The sequence below is a fragment of the Apteryx mantelli genome, chromosome 15, assembly GCF_036417845.1.
Source record: "Apteryx mantelli isolate bAptMan1 chromosome 15, bAptMan1.hap1, whole genome shotgun sequence".
Taxonomy (NCBI): Eukaryota; Metazoa; Chordata; class Aves; order Apterygiformes; family Apterygidae; genus Apteryx; species Apteryx mantelli.
In genome coordinates, this window is record NC_089992.1 from 16,136,781 (window position 1) to 16,158,007 (window position 21,227).

At 40.5% G+C, this 21,227-nt stretch overlaps 1 protein-coding gene across 1 annotated transcript in view; it reads right to left on the reverse strand.

Moving 5' to 3' along the window:
* Positions 1–21,227, reverse strand: part of PRTG (protogenin) — an 83,759-nt gene that overhangs the window by 29,819 nt on the left and 32,713 nt on the right. The window contains exons 3-11 of the mRNA XM_067305796.1: positions 17,911–18,055; positions 16,776–16,909; positions 16,353–16,490; positions 15,066–15,224; positions 14,258–14,417; positions 13,286–13,533; positions 9,215–9,379; positions 7,804–8,109; positions 6,429–6,617 (exon numbers count right to left, since the gene is read on the reverse strand). Of these exons, the coding sequence (XP_067161897.1) occupies positions 6,429–6,617; positions 7,804–8,109; positions 9,215–9,379; positions 13,286–13,533; positions 14,258–14,417; positions 15,066–15,224; positions 16,353–16,490; positions 16,776–16,909; positions 17,911–18,055 (1,644 nt within the window). The remainder of the gene's footprint in view (positions 1–6,428; positions 6,618–7,803; positions 8,110–9,214; positions 9,380–13,285; positions 13,534–14,257; positions 14,418–15,065; positions 15,225–16,352; positions 16,491–16,775; positions 16,910–17,910; positions 18,056–21,227) is intronic.

Here is a 21,227-nt window from a genome sequence, read left to right on the forward strand (position 1 = left end):
CCCCCGCCCTGCAAATCCCTCATGTTTTAGCTGATAAGCAGTGGTAGCATGCCTGTTATACACAATCAGGAGAAGTGACAGATAAGAGGTTTAGTTTAAGGATGTAATCAGCATGAGTAAACACTACACTGACCCAGCTGTAAACAGTGGTAATAAATGATAATATTTGTCCTGGTCACCTACTGAGCTATTAGACACGCTTTTCACTATGTAACAACGCAAATATAATGCCTTCCCAATGCCTACAGTATATACAGCATGCCATACTGTCATACGGTCTTATAAACAGCAATACTAAGGCTTTTTTGTTCATCTTTATTAAGAACTCGTCATTTCCCAATTATTATTTTTTCTAGCACAGCCATAGTTTATTCAAATCAACAGTTTCACTGACTGTGTCTGACTCAACACAAAATACCTCAGGCAAAGATAGAGGAGATCTGTAATTATTAGATTCTATTTTACTGAATGGCTTTGGGGAACAACGAACTGTGTTGAGTGTTGAGGGAGAAGGTCTGTTTTTGTTGTTTGTTTTTTTTGTTTTTGTTTTTTTTAACTCCTTGGAAATATATGGGACACAATTTTTGGAAGGCAAAAGGATATGGAAGTGATGCTCCTGGATTTCAGTACTGTGCATATTAAAAACGCTTTCTTTATGGCTATATTTTCAGTTGATATGGAAGTTGGTTTGCTAACCTGAAATGTTATTTCATGAAGCTGTACAAATGTTTGGTTCCTTGAAACTGTTCAGGAATCCCAAGCTGAAACTTCATAGTAACTTATAATGATACAGCACTACCAATCTCCATACACGCAGTTTGGGATATCCCAGACATGAGACTACATTGACATCCAAGAAACCTGTCATCAAGCTGAAATTAGAGCCCTAATTATCAGAAATAACTACATCAACATATTGATAATTATGAAATAAAAAATAAGGAAAGAACCCTTATAGTATGCCTCCTAAATATTACAGTATTTGGAGTTCTTAAAGAGAAAGATGTATTAAAGCTAAGGTTCAAACATTTTTTGAAAGTTTGTAGCACTTGCAATATGGTGAAAAGCGCTTGCAATATGGTGAAAAGCAAACTACTACATTATATCTGACTATAATATCACATTAAAAAAAAAAAAACCCTTCATAAGCACTTTTACGGAGTTACTTCAAAAGACACTTGGGTGATACACATCAGCCAGTTTAATCTCTGAGAAACTCTTTGCGCTGTCTCCTCTCACACACTTTTATTCCATTGCCTATAGACTGCAGAATCACCTCGTTGTCTTTGCTGCCCTGGAACAAAGCTTAGCTATAATCATGGTTATAAAGAGGTATCAGTAGATGCAGGGGAAATCAAACAGCTGAAGGCCACGTCTCTGGGGGAATGCTAATTGTAGCAGGTAGCTGGCTAACTCTTTGGCAGAAGCTCCCTTTTCAGAGGCGAGTGCCGCAGTCCCAGGATATGTCGTCGTCTCGTGCAAACTTTGCAGAACTCCTCACGAAACCACTTGGAAGTTTCTCTGGTTTTGGCCTGAGAGGAGGAAAAGGCACTTTCCCTCCTTCCTCTCACTCCGTAATAGAAAGAGGTGGGACGGAAAAGAGTTTCCAGACAAGGAGGTTTTTCTCATTCAGACAAAACTTTTTGAGAACATGCAGTAAACTGCATAAAGATTATTAAAAGTGAATCTGACAGAACGTAAGTGTTTTCCCAAAAGAATGGGATTGAGGGGAGTGGGGGGAAGGGAAACCACCTCCATTTGAAGGTAGCATGACAAAACATTTTCAATCAGACCTCTGGTTTCTGGTAATGCGAAAGAGGAGCAGCGGGAGAAGAAACGAGGGACAGCGATGACTCGGGCTCAGCGGCAGCGCTGGCAACAGGCAGGTACGGCAGCTTTCAGAGAGGCTCGCGGCCTCAGAGGAATCGCCAGCCAAACTGACAGGAGCAGGAGAGCTCCATTTCACGGCCTGCGGGGGAGCCCACCAGCGCGCACCGCTGTCCCGCGTGGCCATGCAGTCGGCAGGACAGGAATTTCCGGCAGCTCTCCTGGGGGGTCCCGCGTCAGGGAAAGGTTAAGGTATGCGGTCTCGGATGCCCAAAGCGTTTTCACCAAAGCTAAAAGACCAGTTTTTCCATCCCCTAAGGGGTCTCACTGAAAATAGTTATGCAGGATGCTATCATGCAACAGAAGCAAAAGGGCACCGAAGTTGTGCACATCTTTGCCACAACCCGTTTGCCCCAGGGTTTCGTGCGCGTTCAGCAAGAGCGTACACCAGCCCCGTCACCAACGCGCCACTCTCGGAGATCCCCGCTGCAGCTGCCCGGCCCCCGGCGGCAGAGCTCCCAGGCGGCAGCAGCGGACGCAGCAGCCAGCAGCGCGACTGCCTCCTCGCCCGTGGGCAGCGCGCACTGACGGCGCGAGCCCGCTCCGCGTTTCCCCACCACTGACAGCACGGAGGGCACTGCTTCCATTTGCAAAAATATTGCTGTTACTAGCACACTTTTTGGTAAAGGCACCCAGCCTGGAACTATGCACATAAGAACTAAAAAAAGATCCAAGAGAGGGAGAATGCCCATTCCAGGCAGCGCGAAGAACAGTGTCCTTGCATTACCCAGCACCGTAACAGATCCCTTCTTGAGTTTGTAACCAAGAAGTCGAATCCGATTTAATTCCTTCCAGATGCAGGTTGCAGTATGAGATTTCCATCAGCATTCCCACCTTGCGATAAAGAAGTTCCTGACTCTAATAAACCAGATAAGGTTAAAACGGGCTCTCCTGAGTCACTACCCTTCTCCTATAGCTTCTAGCCCTCCTCCAGGCCATATAGGTGCAAACCCAGAGAGCTGGGACAGGCAAACAGTAGAGATACATATGCATATGTCTAAAATGCTATTTGAAAAACTAATTCAAAGACATATAAAAAGGCAAAAATGAGCTTCTCTGACATTTCCTTTAACTTTCAAGCTTTGCCAACACCTCTCATGCTGCAGGCAGGGAAGGTTCCCAGACAAACTCTTCCACCAAGCAAACTCGCTTTGACTTCTCAACACACGTCCTGAAACTCTACAGAAGCAGAAGCTGTACCAGCCAGCCCATGAAGGCTCACGATACGGGAGCTTGTCAGTGAGAGTCAGAACTTTCTAGAGCAAGAGGAAGCAAAGGCGGAATTAAAAATAGAGGCAAAAATGCATGGTATGCACCCAAGGGTCTGCTCCCGTGGCAAATTCAAGTGATAACATTGATGGAATTTTACACTGGACTAGGAAGTGGCTTACTGTTGAAAAATAAATGCCAAGACCTTTAACACAAACAAATGTCTATGTGAAACTGTGGGTATTTATTTTGAGAATAGCAGCCCTGAATCTGATCAGAGCATTTAACTCTATTTACACGGTGACTATCATGCCAAATAATCCAGTTAAAAATACACAGAAGTAATTGGGTAGACCTACAGTGGAGTGAGAGAGTCCAGGTCTGAAAAACACGGGGCAGGAACCAATAGGAGATTAAAACATACAGCATAATATTCAAATTGCTGTATTTAATGTCCATTCATGGTAACCTCTTTTACACTGGCCCTGTTGTTTCTGCTTTGTCTATCAGCCTTGTCCTTCCATCAAAAGTCCTGTAGCCATTTGCAAGTCATTTGTTGTTCAACAGTAGTTTCAGTAGAGTTCAGAAGCCAGGTAACTTCAGTGACAACAGATAATGCAGGAAATTCTGCTCCATTTTTGCTACTGGGAATCACCTAATACTATTAGTGTATTCTTCCATATTAGGAATAATCTTTTGTGCTTTTTTGACTGTATAATCTTTTGCGCTTTTTTGACTGTATTATCCAACATGTATGAAACCGAAAATCCTTAATAAACCCTTCTCCTTCAGATCTCACTCTTCCAGTATTCTACTGATGCCTGTAGCTCATAATGAAGACACTAAAGGTCCTTTAAGCTACTGATTTATTGACAGCCTCTTTAAAATAATGTCCTCAGGAGAGGCTAGTGCATGACAGAATATTAGTCCTCAAAGCCTATGCCTAGTTCACTAAGATCTTTTTTTTTATCATAGTCAGAAAATCTAGAGAAGGCTTGCCTTGTTTTGTCTCAAGTTCTGCCAGCTAGAGCCAGTTTCTATTAAGCAGTATTTTAATTAGAAACACATAAGCGAAATATCGTTGTCCAGAATGATTTAAGTTACTCATGAGAAAAAGAAAAGCAAATTGGTCCCTAATTACTAATGTGTACATCTTGCTACATCTTCTGCAGCTGTATGTTACATATAATTTTATCTGCTCTATTCTCCACATGCACACCTGCTATGGGCAGAGAAAGCCTGGTCAGGTACTGTTTTCAAGGAAATAATTTAGCATGGACAAGCATTTCAGACAGACAGATTCTCAAAGGACAAATAAAGTAGTCAAGCAGGTACTATCACTATCAGAAGTCTGTGAGAACTTCCCAGGCTTCAACACCTATAGTCATCTTAGCAGTGGAAAATCATGACCTAATAAAATTTCCTGTGCCAAATAAGATTCTTCTAGCAGGTTTAGTAATAAATGTCTTTTTCCTTAAATGCTATGAAACAAGAAAAAACAAGATACTTGCAAAGACATTTTTATAGAAAATTACCCATATTTGATATCCACGTTCAATAACTCATCAATACATAGGAACAAAACACACACCCCCAAAAAAAAACAACAACAGCTGACTTCTAATGTAGTTACTTGAAAAAAATGCTCTTCAGTGGATCTTTCTTATGGCATCATAAATTACACACATGTGAGAAAAATACAAAGGATGGTGATCAGATTATGAGAGACATACCCTGTTTGGGCTCAGAATTATGATGACAAATACTCAAAACACCACATGCAACGTGGCTGCATGGATAACTAAGCATATGAGCTTTTCCATACTCACACCACTTAAAATTTGGAAAACAATGGGACCACGTGAAAGTTTTAATTCCCCAAACTTGCTTTGCTTTTGTTTTCTCCTCTGCCTACACGCTTTACCAGTAAGAAAAACAGTAAAACACATGGATAAAATACATATTTTAACATAATTCTGTCAAATAAGATTTTGATCTGAGGAGGGATTTATGTACTGAGAAAACCTCTATGTTGGGGGTCACACAGTTCAAAAGTTTGCAGGTATCTGGAATTATTGTTTTGTAACTGCATAATGAGAAAACAGAAAAAAAATATATATATATGTATGTTGTAGGATAGAGCCCTTCCAGCCCACTGCTCTTTTGTCTCACAGCTCTGTTAAACAGTCGGCTGCTGCCAGATGCTCTGGCTAGGAATGGTCACAGATGGTCAGTTGTCCAGTTAACAGAGCTGAATGCTACCCTCAAATCTCCCCTAAAATAGTATCTGAACTATACGTAGCAGATGAGAATATCTGAGCGTGGTCAAGAGGCCATTTGACCCAGTTAAGACTGCAAGTCAGTTTTGATAATTTAGTCAAGATTAGATCTCCACACGACCCCTAAGTAAAGTATTTTGACACATTTTAAACACAGTGTCAAGTTCTATACTATTTTTGCTGATTATATTACAGATCACATATTTTTATGAAAAAAAAGTATCTCAGTTACATATGCAAACAGAAACACCTCTACCTAGGGATGATACCAACATATCTGAACCGTCATGGACTGCAAGAGCTGCAGGAGAAATCAGAGTCCAATGATAAATGGAAAGACTCCAATAGGACTCAGCAAGCTCTGTGCCCTAATCTTTGTGTTCAATACTGCAAATATTTACCAGTACTCCTTAAAATATTAATGGGATAATAACATGCACAGGGGCTACTAGCTGCTACCCCATGCATGTTACCATCCCATTAATATTTTAAGGTATTTGTAGTTTATTTTTACCTTAGTATCCCAGTAATATTTTAAGGAATTTGTAGTAATGTGTCCTATAGCCATATAGTGGTGAGCAAACTGACAGTGCTCGGTGTGTACTGTAGCTGTGACAAAAGGCATAGCTAGAAGTAACAGAGAAAACCCTTTGGCATTTTGCAACCTTTTTTCACTGTTATTAGTCCAGGCAAGAATACACAAAAGCTAAAAACATTGAGCATTAAATTGAGTATTAAAAAAGAGAAAGACTTGGGTCCTTTACCAGCAGTATTTACTACCTACTAGTTCTAGGTCTTGTGTTGGGTAATTGGGGGTCCTTCTTCCAATTTATGTAAAATTTGCAAGATCTGGTCATCTAAGTGTTGTGCAACTTCTCTAAGGCTAGGATTATTCCATCAACAACATAGCTCACACTTGCATAGTTTACTGTTGGTAAAATAGCCAAACCTAACATTTTTGCCTTAGAGGTCTCAAGTAAGATTTAAGTTTCTTAAGATATCCTTTGATTTTATTTTCTTCCAGAACAGTTTAAAAATATTTTATGTACTCACCTAAACCACTGACAGTATATTCAAGATCACTGGCATCCAACAGAATTGGTCCATTCTCCTGCTGACCTTCTTCCTTGTAATATAACTTGTACCCTTGAATAGTTGCAGTGTCCTCAGAGTCCTGCTGCCACTGTACTGTTATGGTTGTACAGTTCATCGGCTCCAAACGCAGCTCAGGAGACTTAGGTGCTGTTTTAGAGGAATATACATAATATTTTTATATTCTAGAAACAAATAATGTCCATGTTCCATCTGGATTTCCATCACTCCAAAGTTCACTCAAGGGTTTGATTCCAGCTCATCTGTGTACTCGCATTATTATTTCTTTATGATATAGGCTGGCCTTACTTATATAGCTAATCTAAAAGCTAAATATAGGACAAGTTGGAAGACAACCATTTTGGAATTCAGCATCCTTTTGGGTTTTTTTTTTGAACAGAGAGAATAATTTATAAGGAAAATGAAAGCAATCCAAAAGCTGATTATCAAATTATCTCCTGCTTTAAACAAGCCAGAGTAAATATGATTAGTAATAACATCCCACTTCCTTAAGTGCTAATAATTCACTACACAAGTCAAAGCTCAATGAAATCCAAACTGGGTGGATGTGGACTAAAGCTAAGAAGCAAAGTTACAAACTCAAATCTACATCTTTAAGGCATTCCCCCAAAATTGAATGCTCTCCTGCATAACATTACTAAATAATAATAATCATGTAAGCCAAATCAATTATAACGACTTAAAAGCAGACTTCAAGTATCAAGTCAAAAAATACGTGCATTTTGCTTGTAATACACACATACATGCATCAACTCAGCTCCTTTAAGTAAATGCACACACAACCAACATGTTTAATGTCCTAATTTACAGAAATGGGTTTTACATTGAACAACAAAGTATTTTTTAATTAAAATTATGCAGAATATAAGAAAAGACTGCACTATCATTGGAAATGAGGATAAAACCTTACAAACAAGATTTGAGCAGCTTACAAAAAAAAATTAAAGCTTCCTACTACCATGTCAAATATGTGAACATTAACATGGGGAAAGAACCAAAGATAACACAAAATAATACATCCGCTTTTGCTTCTACTGTCACATATAAGGCCTTGCACAAGACAGATTAGGTCCTCTTCAATCTGTGATCCTGAAACTATGTATTAACTGCATTTAATTTATTACAGCAACCACAAGTTTGTGCAGATTATACTCAGAATGATGGTTAGAACACTATTTTGTAGATCACCAAAGCGAGTATGTGTAACAGGAAAATCTATTTCAAATTCTTGCACTACTTGTCAGAAAAAATTGTAGCCTCCAGACAAAGCCTGCAATTGACCCCATCGCCAGGCTACCAGTAACATAAGAATTACCTTTCACACTTGTAGCTTTGGGAGTCCGGTGGGAAGTCCACAGAGACGCTTCTCCCCAGCCAATCCTCGTTGCGGCAGTGATACGAACCAAGTAGACGCTGTCAGGCCTCAGGCCTTCGAGGAGATACTCATCTGAAGTCCCGGGAAGCTCCAAGACTTGGATTTTGCTCTCGGTGCTGAGACGGAAAGACAGACGGTACAAGACCACTTGGCCTCGCCTATATTTCGCGGGGATTGGCAGCCAAGAGATGAGAATATCCGTAGGACTCTGGCTTGTCAAACTAATTTCAGGAGCTCTCAAGGGAACTAGAAAGAAAAAGGACAGAGTTTTTGAGCTTAGGGAAAAGAGGGATGTAAAATTTTCATCTGACACCTTAACCTGTGCTGAGGTACCAGCAATATGGGAGTATTGCCCAAGAAGGTTTGTAGACTATTGTTTATTTTGGGGATAACGTGACACAGCTCATACTTCTTACCTTCTGCACACAATATAGATTTAACAAACTCCTTCTTGTAAGACACTCAACACCATCCTCTCTAACCACTGCCAGCAGTAGGTGATGGCAATCAGCACCTTACTGTTCTGACAAACTGGCTGTCAAAGTTAAGATGCCATAGTTAAATCGGGAGGCTGGACAACAACCTGGAGTGTTGAAGAGTCACTGCATGTTTCTATCTACCGACCGTGTTGCACGGCTAGTAACTCCTGGCAAAGAGACAGGCGGACAACTGGAACTGGAAACGTTTCACCCTGCCAAAGCTTAGCCTTGACACAACTTGTTAATCAGTTCTAACTGTACCAAACAGTTTGTTGTTGCCACTATGTTCAGGTTAGCCAAATCACTGCACAGAAATAGGTTAACATAGTCTTTCTGAAATTCTGGTTTCAGTAGTAACTGCATACAGACCAAAAAATAAAATACCTTAACTTTCTGGTATGTCAAATTGCTATGCTAAATTTTCCTTCAAAAGTTGAAGAAAATGCAGTGGGTGTGCAGTTTGACTCACATTTCAGATGCCTGAGAACACCACATACATACATGCACAAGCAATGAAGCCTTCTGCTGGCAGAGGGAAAAAAGTTTTAATTTACCTACTATTAAAAATTCATAGAGACAAAATCCTAGACTATGACCAAATTCTTGGAGACATAGAACAGTTATTTAAGTGATTTAATGAAATACTCTTTCAATGTAAAAAAGACACTTCATGTAACACACAACATTGTCCGGTCAGAATGTTACTTTATTCTCATTCCTTTCACTAGCTGGCTCAGTTTTCCATCGTGTGTAGCCAGAAGTCTCACCGATGTCAGTGGAATTTGGGATCCTCAAAAGCTGCTAGCACTGGATTGCACCTTTTGGTGCAAAAAAAAATGCTCACTTTAGTCAACGGTATTTATTTGTCTTACCATCTTCAAGGGTGTGCTGAGTCACATGATCTGACATCTGACTGGCTCCCAGAGGCATATAAGCTACAATATAAAAGGTATAGTTGCTAGCGGGTTCCAAGTCATCGATAATGTAATGGGTTGTATCATTTCCAATGACCACTTGGTACTCTTCGTTGTTTAAACCTGGCATAAAACAAGAGTTAAACAAACAAAATTGCTGACAATCTCTAAACATCAGAGTATCTTGTCTTTGAGATCTTTCAAGGTTATTTCATGTTCTTCCCCAACCTACCCCTCACTATTTTTTCAGCCCTACAAAGTAGAAGCTCTTTTATGCACAGGAGTAACAGTGTCTTGCTGTGGTGTAGATTATGGTGTTTCAGGATTTTCCTGAATAAGGGATGCTGAATGCAATTCTAAAACCCTTTTTAGAATTAGTCACAACAAACTGTGCCCAATGTACAGTAACACAACAGACAAGCTCTAATAGCCTTATCATTCATAGCAAACCTTTAAATCTATTTGTTTAGAGTCAGAGCTTTTTTTCAAAACCTATTTACAGAGCCTTCCTATAGCAGACTGGGAGGAATGCGAGGGCTCCACTCTATCAAAAACAAAAAACAAACAAAACAAACAGAAAGAAGTTGTTCAGCAAAAGGATCTCATTTTAGCTCTGCAAATTCTATTACATTTGATTGACATGGTTTTTTCTTTAATTCAGAGAGAGGGCAATAGGAACAGCCCAGAACGAGCTTCAAAAATGTTTTGCTCCTTAATGAGTTGTTAAAAAAAAAAATCTCAGCAATTCACATTAAGATATGCATAGCAATGTATGCAGCAGCCCTTGCCTTTGTTGAGCTTTATCCCTATAGAGGAAGGCTACAAAGTGGAATAAGTGTGGTGAAAGCTGCTGTGTTAACGAACAATTCACACCAAATGCATGTCAACTTAATCAAAACTCTGTAAGAGCCAGCTCCTCCTCTTCACAACTGAATTTATAAACAAAACGAAAGGCAAATTCCACCATTAAGTTTTCCCACATTTATGAATTAACTTGATAGCATTTTAATTAGACACGATTACGAGCATCTCACAACAGACTAGTTAATGGCTTGTTAATTAGGAGTTGCAAGGCACGATTTCTGACCTGCTAAACAAGATCCTTGAGCTCAAATTAAAAGGACTTGTTCTCTCATTGAAAGGATTGCTAGGCCTCATGCAGAGGCCCTAATGAAACAGCCATAATAGAGAACAAGGCCGCCCTTCCACCACAATCAGTGTCCCCTTTGTGCCTCCCCTAAAGCACTAACAAGGAATTAACACACTCCAACATGCACGCTCATCAGACCCTTATTCTTCTTGCTACCATGACCCTGATTCGAATGTAAAATATTCTGCTTGAAGAAAAAAAGGCAAAAAAAACAAAAAAAACACCTGTTAGTTTCTTCAACCAACTTTATTAAAACACTAACTTTTTTATAGGGATGAGGGCCTGAACCTGTTTTTACAGTGAAGCCATCTGAATACTCAAGTTGTGAAATTAAATGATAGACGGTATCTTTTGTATCCAAAGCACCTACCACATGTGCATTTCAGAGAAAAATCTCTGGAGCTGCATATGACGAATGCAGTATTCAAATTTCCTTTCTGTTTAAAGATTTGGGACAACAGAATCATAGGCATCAGTATAACTCAGGAGATTTAGCAAGCACTGGTTTAGTTTTTCTTTTACAATAAAATGTAGCTTACTCATTAGTATAAATGAGGTTTCTAAATAAAATGAGAGCAATATATCAATATAAAAAGTATAAAGAAAGAGGTTACATGTACTACAAACTTTAAGCAAATAAAATATAGTTCAGTCAGACACATCGGAGATCCTTTGTGACACCAAGAAATAAATTAATATTCATTAGGGACTGAAACAAATTGTGAGGGTAGACAGGGGAAAGGTAGGCTGAAGGGAATAACGACAGCAATACATTCGCGTAGACTATTTACATGAACACCTAATTATCCAGAATTCTTACAGAGTAAGTAAGGTGTTGACAATGTCAGTGGTCTATGCTAGCACCAGGCATCGCTGCAAATGTCATCTTATTAAGGAAAAACTTTTGATTCAATATTTAATTTGCTTTTCTTCAAACGTAGCTGGTTCTGTACTTAACATTACAGAACTGACTCATATGATACTGCCAAACAAAGGCAGGCTTTCTAGCTTTTCGATAATGCCTCTGACATGTGGCTAACACCCTCAAAAATCTTCATAGACTATCACTTCAAAAACAATTATTTTTGCAGGAGATGCAGCCCACTAATCTTTGAACCCTGACATTTTTTCAATAATACAAAACAAGACAAAAGTGTTTTTATGTCCTGATGCAGATCTGCTGGTGCCACCCAATCATGTTATCAAAGTAAAAATGCACAAAAATGCTACATTTTGATTTCCAGCACTGGAATCACTCCACATAACATTAGCCCTCCCCACTCCCCCAGTGTGGAGTTTTCTACTGATGTGAAAGGATGCACAATTGCCTTACATAAAATGAAAGTAAATATTCCATGACAGTCTGGAAAGATGAAAAAAATGGGTATTTGAGACAGCAAGCTCAAATAACTCAGGGTTTCGGTTGTTCCAAGACAAGCTACAATCTCACTGCACAAGATAAAACCTTTGGATAAACAAGGAAGTGAAGCAGGGGCTGAGTAATAATTTTGCAGAATACAAATTTTCAGAAGATACCTCCTTTTCCCTCCTGCACAGGAGTACTTCCTTCCCTTAGGACAGCTGCCCAGTTTCCTTTGAAGTTGCCCTGGCCCTGCTCACTACACTGGCACCAGACACACAATCACCCAGATAGCTTATCTAGTGTGACTTTATTCATATTAGCTTTGAGTGGGGGCTGTGAGCACAATACCTCAGTGACTGAAAGTGTAGGGGGTAATTTCCCGCACCTCTTGTCCTCATTATCCTTTAAAACTCTTTCCTTCCTTCCCTCCCTCAAACAAAATTCTCTTGTGTCCTGAAAAATCCCACTTGCAAAAGCAAAAGCAGCTATTCCTGCATCAGTATTAGAGTAATTAAGCCGTCCTTCCTGTCCTCTGCTTAGCAGATGGCAGACTGGTATTCCACGCTGAGAGCTGAGCATCTGCAGCCCTGTCCTTGAATAAACTAGTTACTGAATAGAGATGGAAAAAAGCAATCACTTCTCCTAGAAAACAGAGCTGCAGCTCAGAGATGTGTCTCCTCTCTTTAAACCATGCACCTAACAAATTTCAAAGTCATTTCATGGTCACTTCTTTTGCTTATGAAATATGACAGCTTTCTATCACCATAAAGGTTTCCTTAACTTAAAGATATGACATAATACTAAAAGTGATTTTAAAAGTTTAATTACTCATTTTTATCCTAGTTAACTATTTCCTTTTATATAGAAAAGTATATAACATTTCAGAGACTAGGACAAAGTGTTCATGGCTATACTTCAGCATATTTTAAATCTGAGTGTATTCTTTTGATTATAGAAGTGAAAGGGGCAAAAGCAGAGCAAAAGTCTCTCATTTAGCTAAAAGTCTAAGAGACGAGGGTTAAGCCAGTGAGGTATCAATTGTTCTACTTTCAAATATAGGAAAAGTCACAAGAATTCAGGGATCTAGATGAAAAAGCTGAATCCCGTGAAAAGTTCAACTCAGAACTGTTGGGACTCTGCTGTGCACTGTGTCCTTCCCTGCCAAGCACACACGTGGAAGAGAGAGCAGGCAGATGCTCCTGCTGAGGACAGAGAGGGATATCCAGGCAGGAACATGAAGGTCCCAGGTTTTAGAGCCCATTCCCCACTCCAAAATCTGCTCACTGGGGAGATCAGACAAGGGCGCAGTGGAGGAACACTCAGCCCTAGAGATGAGGTGATTTGGCAAAAGCATATTTTCCCAAGCAAGTTTACTGGATACTGCATGGATTTTTATGTAGGTACGGTCTGATGCAGCCCTGGCCATTCAAATTTGGCAAGCTTTGCCAAACATACAAGTTCTTATCACATATAAGGAAAAAGTATACAGACACACTTTAAATCAAGCACTGCTTACCTTCTGCTTTCATGTAATGTACAGAGTACGCAATCACTTTGTCTGAATTATACAGTGGCCTCTCCCACGCTAGCAGGATCGCTGAACTTGACATCGTTTCAGCATGGACATTATAGGGCGCACTGGGTCTGTCTTCTGACATGACTACGGTAAGCCTGGCCCTGGACAGAATAGACCCCTGGCTATTCTCAGCCATGCACTGATAAATGGCATCGTCTTCGGGAATGATCTGGTTAATCACCAATTTACTGAATCCAAAAGGAAGAAAGAGGGGAGGGAAAAAAAAGGTCAAGTCTTGGATAAAAATCAGCCCAACATAACACAACCACAATTATGTTTTGTCTCTGCTTCATGAGTTTATTCTAAATGACGCACACTCTCCTTATGTTTCTTTTCAATTAGAAACGGATGTGTGGTTGTGAAATTTAGCAACCTGAAGTGTTCTTCAGACCCTGCCATGTCAGCATTCATGCTTATGCCTGCAAAGCCAGGCAGAGTGAAAACAAACCTATAAATCTACTTCCCCCTTGCAAAAAGCACAACCTTAGCGTTGTCATTTCTTACTCTCTTACTTTTTATTTTACATTTTCTTTCTAACTCTTTATTATGAGCTGCTCACTCTACAGAAGTAGTGAAGTGGAGCCTCAAACAACTGGTTAGATTCTGGCTATACTACTGTAAATCTACAGTAACTTCTCAGAAAGTGGTGAAATCACCTCAGTTTCCCCCCAGGTAGGGCAACGATCACAAATGGTTCTCTCTGAGGATTTTAGGTATTGACTAATCTGCATTCCTTTGGTCTGGGAGAGCTACATTTATGGATGCTACATTTAACACCCAGTGTTACTTATGATTACTTGAGTTATATCTTGTCTGGCTTTATTTATTTACTGGAATCTCATACTTCAGTAAGAACTCTTAACTACTGTATACTGTTCAAGCACAGCTCTCATACAGTGAAAATAACCTTACCTGTTGTACATTTTTATTCTGCCATTGGAGTGTATTCTCCTTCCATTTTTCAACCATGAAATTTTGGGGGCAGGAATTCCTTCTGCCTGACAGGCGAAACGAGCAGTACCAGCTCGAGGCCTTGTTAAACTTTCCGGCCATTCCACAAACGAAGGGGGAGCTACAGGTAAGTAACAAGCAAAAATCAAGCCCACACAAATATAAGGACAGCCAGACTACTAAATAAAGAATTTTCCACACACAAGCCTCTCTGCTCAGGCCACTTGAAGAACACAGAGATATATCCGTGCAAAAAGCACATACTCTTCATGTAGACAGAGTGGCTTTTAAAAATACATATTATCGGAACAGAAGTAACATTTCTACACATTTTTGTTCATGCAGTTATGAATACATACAAATATACATAAATTCCAGCCTATGACACACTGCTCACAAAGCACATGTGTATACTACATATTTATATACTTTGTCATAGGATCCCTTTGCTTGTTGAAAAATCTGTCTTCCCAGAGCAAACATTGCACCTGGCTATCTCTGGGTGCAAACAAACTGCTAGTTTATAACTCCCAAACATTGAGTATTTGACACTTATCATCTAAGTCAACAGACAGAAGGCAGCCACATTTCTGCGATCCGTTTCATCTCCTCGAACTCCCTACAGCCCTTGGTGCATTACGCTTGAGATTTTAATAAATAAATAAACAAACAAAATAAAAAAGAAATTAAAATATCATCCTCGCACAGAACGCGGCTTGAGAGAAAAACAGGGTGTTTGAGCACCCGGTGGAATCCAAAACAAGCTCACCCAGCACAGTGAGAGTTGCCATTGCGACCGTGAAGTTTCGTGTGCCTGGAATAGTGGCTCGACAGACGTACACTCCTGCATGCTGCACCTTCACGTCCGAGATCATGAGGTTCCCATTTCCAAGGACACGGGTATTGAAGACATCAATGGACTTATGGTCTATTGGGAAAAGTGGGAGAAGTGTGGTTACGAGATGTAGATGTATCCAAATAGCCTAGATGTATCTAAATAGCCTATCTAAATATGGTTGCCTAGATGGCAATGGCATGGATTAGGGTTTAAAAATCAAAAGATAGATACAAAGGGAAATCTCAGATGAGTTTTCAGAGGTCTACATTTTGCATTTGCTTTGCCTTCACTCTACTTATCTGACCATTCAGATGGGTAGGCCTTATCACTTGATAAGTAGTTTATATCTGAAATTCACCACGACAGCTAAAAAACAGTGCCATTTTCCCAGTTAGCCTCCCACAGCTGCCTTCAACTAAGATCCAGTTCATCACTTCCAATGTCCACATCATCCTTACAAACAGGGATAATTCATCTCCTTCTGGATTATACTGGGTCCTTAGGCTGACTGTTATGCTACTTTTTTCCTGCTTCTTTGTCTAGAAGAGTCATTGAATCAACCAGGAAATACACATATATTTTTCCTACTTTCAGAATAAAACATAGGAAAACATTTGACAGTTTGCTTCTACAGGTACAGCCCTGACTTTCACATTTAGGCATATGTCAGGAGAATAAAAATTGAGGTAATCTTCACAGAAGAATGTGATGTGCTGATCAACATTATTATTCTTATTGCATTTCCTCTCTTCTTTCCCCTTCCGCTCAGACTGCTAGGGGTCTGACTATGGCTATCAGAACACCAAATGGCCCATTAATAGAGGGTCCAAATCCCATTCACGTGCTGCTAAGAAGAACAGAGGAAGAAACATTTACAGGATCATTTTGTAGGATGTAACCATTCCAACCTGCCTTAACTCACCACGGATTCTACCTCGAGTCACCACCCCACCCAGCGTTGTGCGGACACTGTGCTGGGGGCAGCGCAGGACGGACAGCAGGACGCATGCGAATCCAAAGCGCCAAAAACCTCAGGGCTTCTGAACATCGGCATGGCAAGGTGCTACTAAAAGGGTTTCCCTTATCCTGCACTAACCTACTAATCACTACCTACCACATGAAGCCTCAGAACAGTAACCTAATTGCTGAAATCCTTTCTTTCCAGTTTTACTTCCTTTCCACAGGCTGAAGGCTGCATGCTACAATTTTAAGACCTACCTAACCGGCTCCATGAGATGATCGGCTTTGGATTCCCTGTGGCTACACACTCCAGTATGATAGTTTGATGAAGAGACGCTGTAATGTTTTGAGGACCAGCTATGATAGCTGGCTTGTGAAAAGGCTTCAAGTCAGAGGCTTTGAAAAAATCAAAAATTAAACAAAAACATTAATTAAGCTTGAAATAAAATGTGACAATTTTTTAAAGGATGCTTAAAATTAAATTTACAACAAAACCTTATTTCTTTAATTCTGATAACTTATACTGAGTAATTTTTTAACAACATGATACGAGGAAGCAAAATTGTTATTTCCAAAGTGAACATGTCACAGAACAGTTAGAGCTTTTCACTGCATGTAAACATTTTTACTGTATTATAAAAAAGACTATAATGCCATGGAAATATCTCATACGCTGGGTACCTGGAACAACGCTTAGCACTGCCTCAGTACTTTTACGTCTATTGGCTATCGTTGTAGCAACACATCGATAACTCCCAGCATCCTTCTGTTCAACACCATAGATCTGAAGAACTCCTGTAGGTAGAGCAGTTACCCTGCCACGGAAACAGAAAAGAAATGTAGATAAACGTTCAACCAGCAAACTCAATCATGGAAAGGAATATTTGATTTACAAACAGCCATCGCTACACTGACCTGGAACAGCAGGCTGGAGTCTCTCAAAAGCATTCTCTACGCATGACTCACCTCCCTGCATTTCCCCCCTCCATGAGAGCACGAGAATTTACTTTTAACCAGCAGATCTTTTTTTTATCCTCAGAAGCAACCATCCCAGCCTTCTTTAGCCAGCTAATACAGTCAGGCTGGCTCATTTTTTGGCAGTGATTTCCGATATACTGGCAAAACTGGTATATGGTTCCCCCAAAAAATTTATGTTTTCAATTTTATGCTTTTCTTTTTACCTTCTGTTGCATGCTAGGTATCTTGGACATATTCAAGAAAAGTGGCGTGTCAAGAAGGAAAGGAGTAGGTTCAATTAACACAGTCTGGACAGGGAGAGAACCTAGCAGGGAGCAGGCTGTACACTTCAGGTTAATTGATTCAAGAGAGAAGTCCCTCTCAGCGAATGTCCCTAGTATTAAGTGTTTCAACTCCATTTTCTGTACATATAATTCTTTATCAGCCCCCTCTGAAGAAAAATATGTTCAGCATCAATTTTTATACATTGCCCCTGTGAAAATATGCCACTAGTCCAAACTATCCCTCCCAGCCAAAGTCCACCTATTCTGTGTCTCACAGCACTCCCACCTCCCTGAGAATGATCTGCATGTAAAATTGTCCATCCACAGGTCAACATACTCATTGCGTATGCAATTGTGGCTGATTCTGGTCTGCACTCACAACACCTATTTAAAATTCAATAAAATTCATTAATGACAACTATTATTAGTTATTTGGAGCGTTAATAGTTGACAAACTATACATGTACAACCATTTTTAAGTGATGGCATTGCAAGTATTGAGATCATCTTCTCAGAGCAGGCTCAAAATTATCACAGAAAATAAATGGCACTCTAAAATGTGCAGGTCTAAATACCTGTCCGTGACTAAAGGTAAAGCTGTTCGATTCACTTCCCATGTGATGATAGCAGGAGGGTTTGCTGTTATTTTACAGGCAAATCGAGCTACTCCACCTTCTTGGACCTCAGCTGAAAGTGGCTGGACTTCAAATGCAGAAATGGCTAAAAACAAGAGAATGGAGAATTCAAAGGACTAATGTGAAGAAAAATCTCCTGGCTAAATCAAACTCCAGATCATAGACCAACTTGTAAAACTACCCAGAAATATCCCCCATAGTTCTCTCTTCTGCATTTCAAGAAAGAAATATTGGTCTAATTACCTTGTAGACTTTGTCTAGAGCATAATTCCATTGGCTGAAGTAAAGATGCATTTAGAAAAATTTTGCTTTAGCTTAATTTGGTTTAAAATATTTCAAGCAAAATTAAAATGACTTGCTCAAATAGAATTAAGCGTACAAATTGACTGGCAGGTAGCTAGAAAGCATACCAATTACTAACCACTGCAATTCACGTCAATACATCTGGTTTGGGGCTGGGTCCCGCTACACTTGATAAATTTGACCGAAATGGAAAATTTGCAAAACAACATTTGGATCCTGACAGTCATATTTTAGTCTTTTAATAATGCTCAGTTCAGGAAAAGCATCTGTGGAGTTGTACAATTTTATCTTTGATGGAAAAAGAAGAAGAAAAGAAAAACCCAAACCACAAAACCAAAAGACCTCAGAAGAATTTAAACACGTAAGAAAACTTCCCCCCCACAGCCGCAGCGGAGACCATGACGCCTGACACAGCACTTCCCAATATAATTTCACATATTTACAACTTCAGGAATTAACACAGTTCAACCAACTGAAGTGGCAGATCAATAAATACTTTCCAGCCAACAGACACCTAAGAAATGGATCAGTAGTTGGATTTCTTTGCTCAGGAAATAAGAAGCAAAGGGAAAGGAATAGAAAAGTCTCTAATTAATTACTTTATTTACTGCTACTCACAACACAATTAACCAAAGAGCAGCTCTTCAGAGACAACCCATTCTGGGTGACTCGTGACATGAATAAGTCCACACATTCCCCCCTCCCTCTCCCAGCTGCAACTGGACAGGGAACAGTCTGATGTGTGTCTGATTTTTGTCTCATTTTACTCTCTGATTTGCGTTCAAAATCAGGTTGCAAACAGATTTTCACTTCTGTAAAAATTATACAAAACACAATGTCATAGACCAACGTTAGTAAGTTACCTGTCTCTCAACATTCAAACTTTGTGTTGAAAGAATTCCTCTATTTTACCTGTTTCTTAATCCAAATGGTTTTGCATGCTGTCTACTGCAAGATGTTCTCAATAATGTCCTTCTATGTAAGGCATACACAGAGTACCATCGTACGCTGTGCTCTTCCCCCCACTGCAACACCCCTGCATGGCATCAATAAATTAATTTTGTAGCAAAAAATCTCCTACTTGCTTTCCTCTCTATATACTAATATAACTCCTAACATGGACCCAACTATGTAAGTAGAAAGATTCCTATTATTAGTATAGCTATTTCACTCCCCAGGTCAGAATAAATGCTTATTTTTCTTTTTTTTGGATTGCATCGATTGAGTTGCACGAGCCCTACAGAAACACGTGCTCCCAGCCATCCCAGCAGAGTTACCATGCTGCAGCTTCATGAGCAGACGGGTCACGGTTGTTGACCACCGTTTCTGGGAGACCTGCCCCGTCCAGCCAAGTCACCTGCTGCCGCCCGGCGCAAACACGGCGGCCCTGGGCACCAGGTCCGGCAGCTCGGGCGGCAGCAGGTGACTCCCGGGATTCCGCTGGAGCTGCGCGCGACACTGGTGCCTCCGTGGCCCCAGCGCGCCTCGCGGTCCCCTGCGGCCCTGCCCCGTGCCATGCAGGGCCAGATCCTCCCCGGCAAAAGTCAACCCAGCAGCCTCAGTCCCACTTTTTGGTATTTTGTTCATTCTGTGGGAAGTGCCAGCCTCATGTACCTCATCGCCATGTCCTAATTAAGCATATCTTAGGAAGACAAACAAATAAAAAAACCAAACAACCCCCACCACCACCACCACACCACACCACACCACACCTACATAAAAAACGTAGCAACGGGAGTCTTACGTTTCAAGCCTGTTCCGGGGGGAATACAGGAACACAGTTCAAACTTTCTCCCCAAATAGGGATTCTCTTTTGGCTTCTAAAGCAATCAGCAGAAGGAAGAGCTACTGCATCGTTCTTTGCCTGCATCGAGAAGTTCGGCCTCACCAAACAGCGTCGAAGCGCGGGGCGGACAGCGCGGGAGCCGCGGGCCGGCCCAGAAGCGCGGCCCCGGCAGCTCGGCGGTCTGCCGCGGCCGACGCAGCCCCGCTCCCCCGCCGTTTTCCATCACAGAGGAGCGAACCCCAAGCGCCCAGGCTCGTCCCCTGCCCCTTCCTTTCCTCCTGCTCCGTTCCAGTTCCCCGCACACCGGCACCGCGTCTTGGCCCGGAGAAGCAGAATAACGTTTTCCCAGCAGCACGTGCCTAATGGATTTTTGAACAGAGAATGCAGTGCTCTGCATTCATCATCTCTTTACTGAAAGCTCGATGTGGTAGCAAACCAGGCAACTTTGCTCAGCTTTTAGAATAAAATCTCTAGGAATGTTATAAAGGCTCAGATAATAGTAAAGACAACACAAATCAACATAGTGCAAAGAAGCTTTGGAGTCATCCTGTAGCTCTGCTCTCAGCACGGCACAGCCTGGTCACAGCAAAGCTCCCACAGACTTCTGAAAGTTTGGTCTCCATAAGAACTGAAGAATCTCAGCCAGAATTTCTTTATATTGATGAGATTATTTAAAGGGCCACAGTCAGAACACAGAAACCTAATATTCAGTTTTCAGGAAAATATAAATAAATAAATAAATAAAAGGATTTAGTCCCATGCATTCTGTACATTACACTGAAAACTAAAAGACAGAGGTGTGACTCTCAAGAATCACAAAAGAAACTCAGGAAAATTAGTAATTAACAGAAAACAAAACATCATCATGAGAGTAAGCTAAAGCAGATTCAGTTACGCTATTTAGAAAATCCAATGAAAGTTACTAATTGAAGCTGATTTTTAAAAAACATTTTTATGCCTGAGCAGGAACAAAATATTTCCTCAGAAATTTAATCTTCAAGATAGCAAAAGTCAGAATTACAGAGAACTGCACAAAATCTTCAGAAAAAAGTCATTAATGCCACTAAGTGTGAAATGCGGGGGTGGGGGGGAACCCCAAAACTTGTTTATCTCCCAATCCATCTCAATTCATACACTGTTCATCAGTTTAGCTGAATACTTGTTCCTT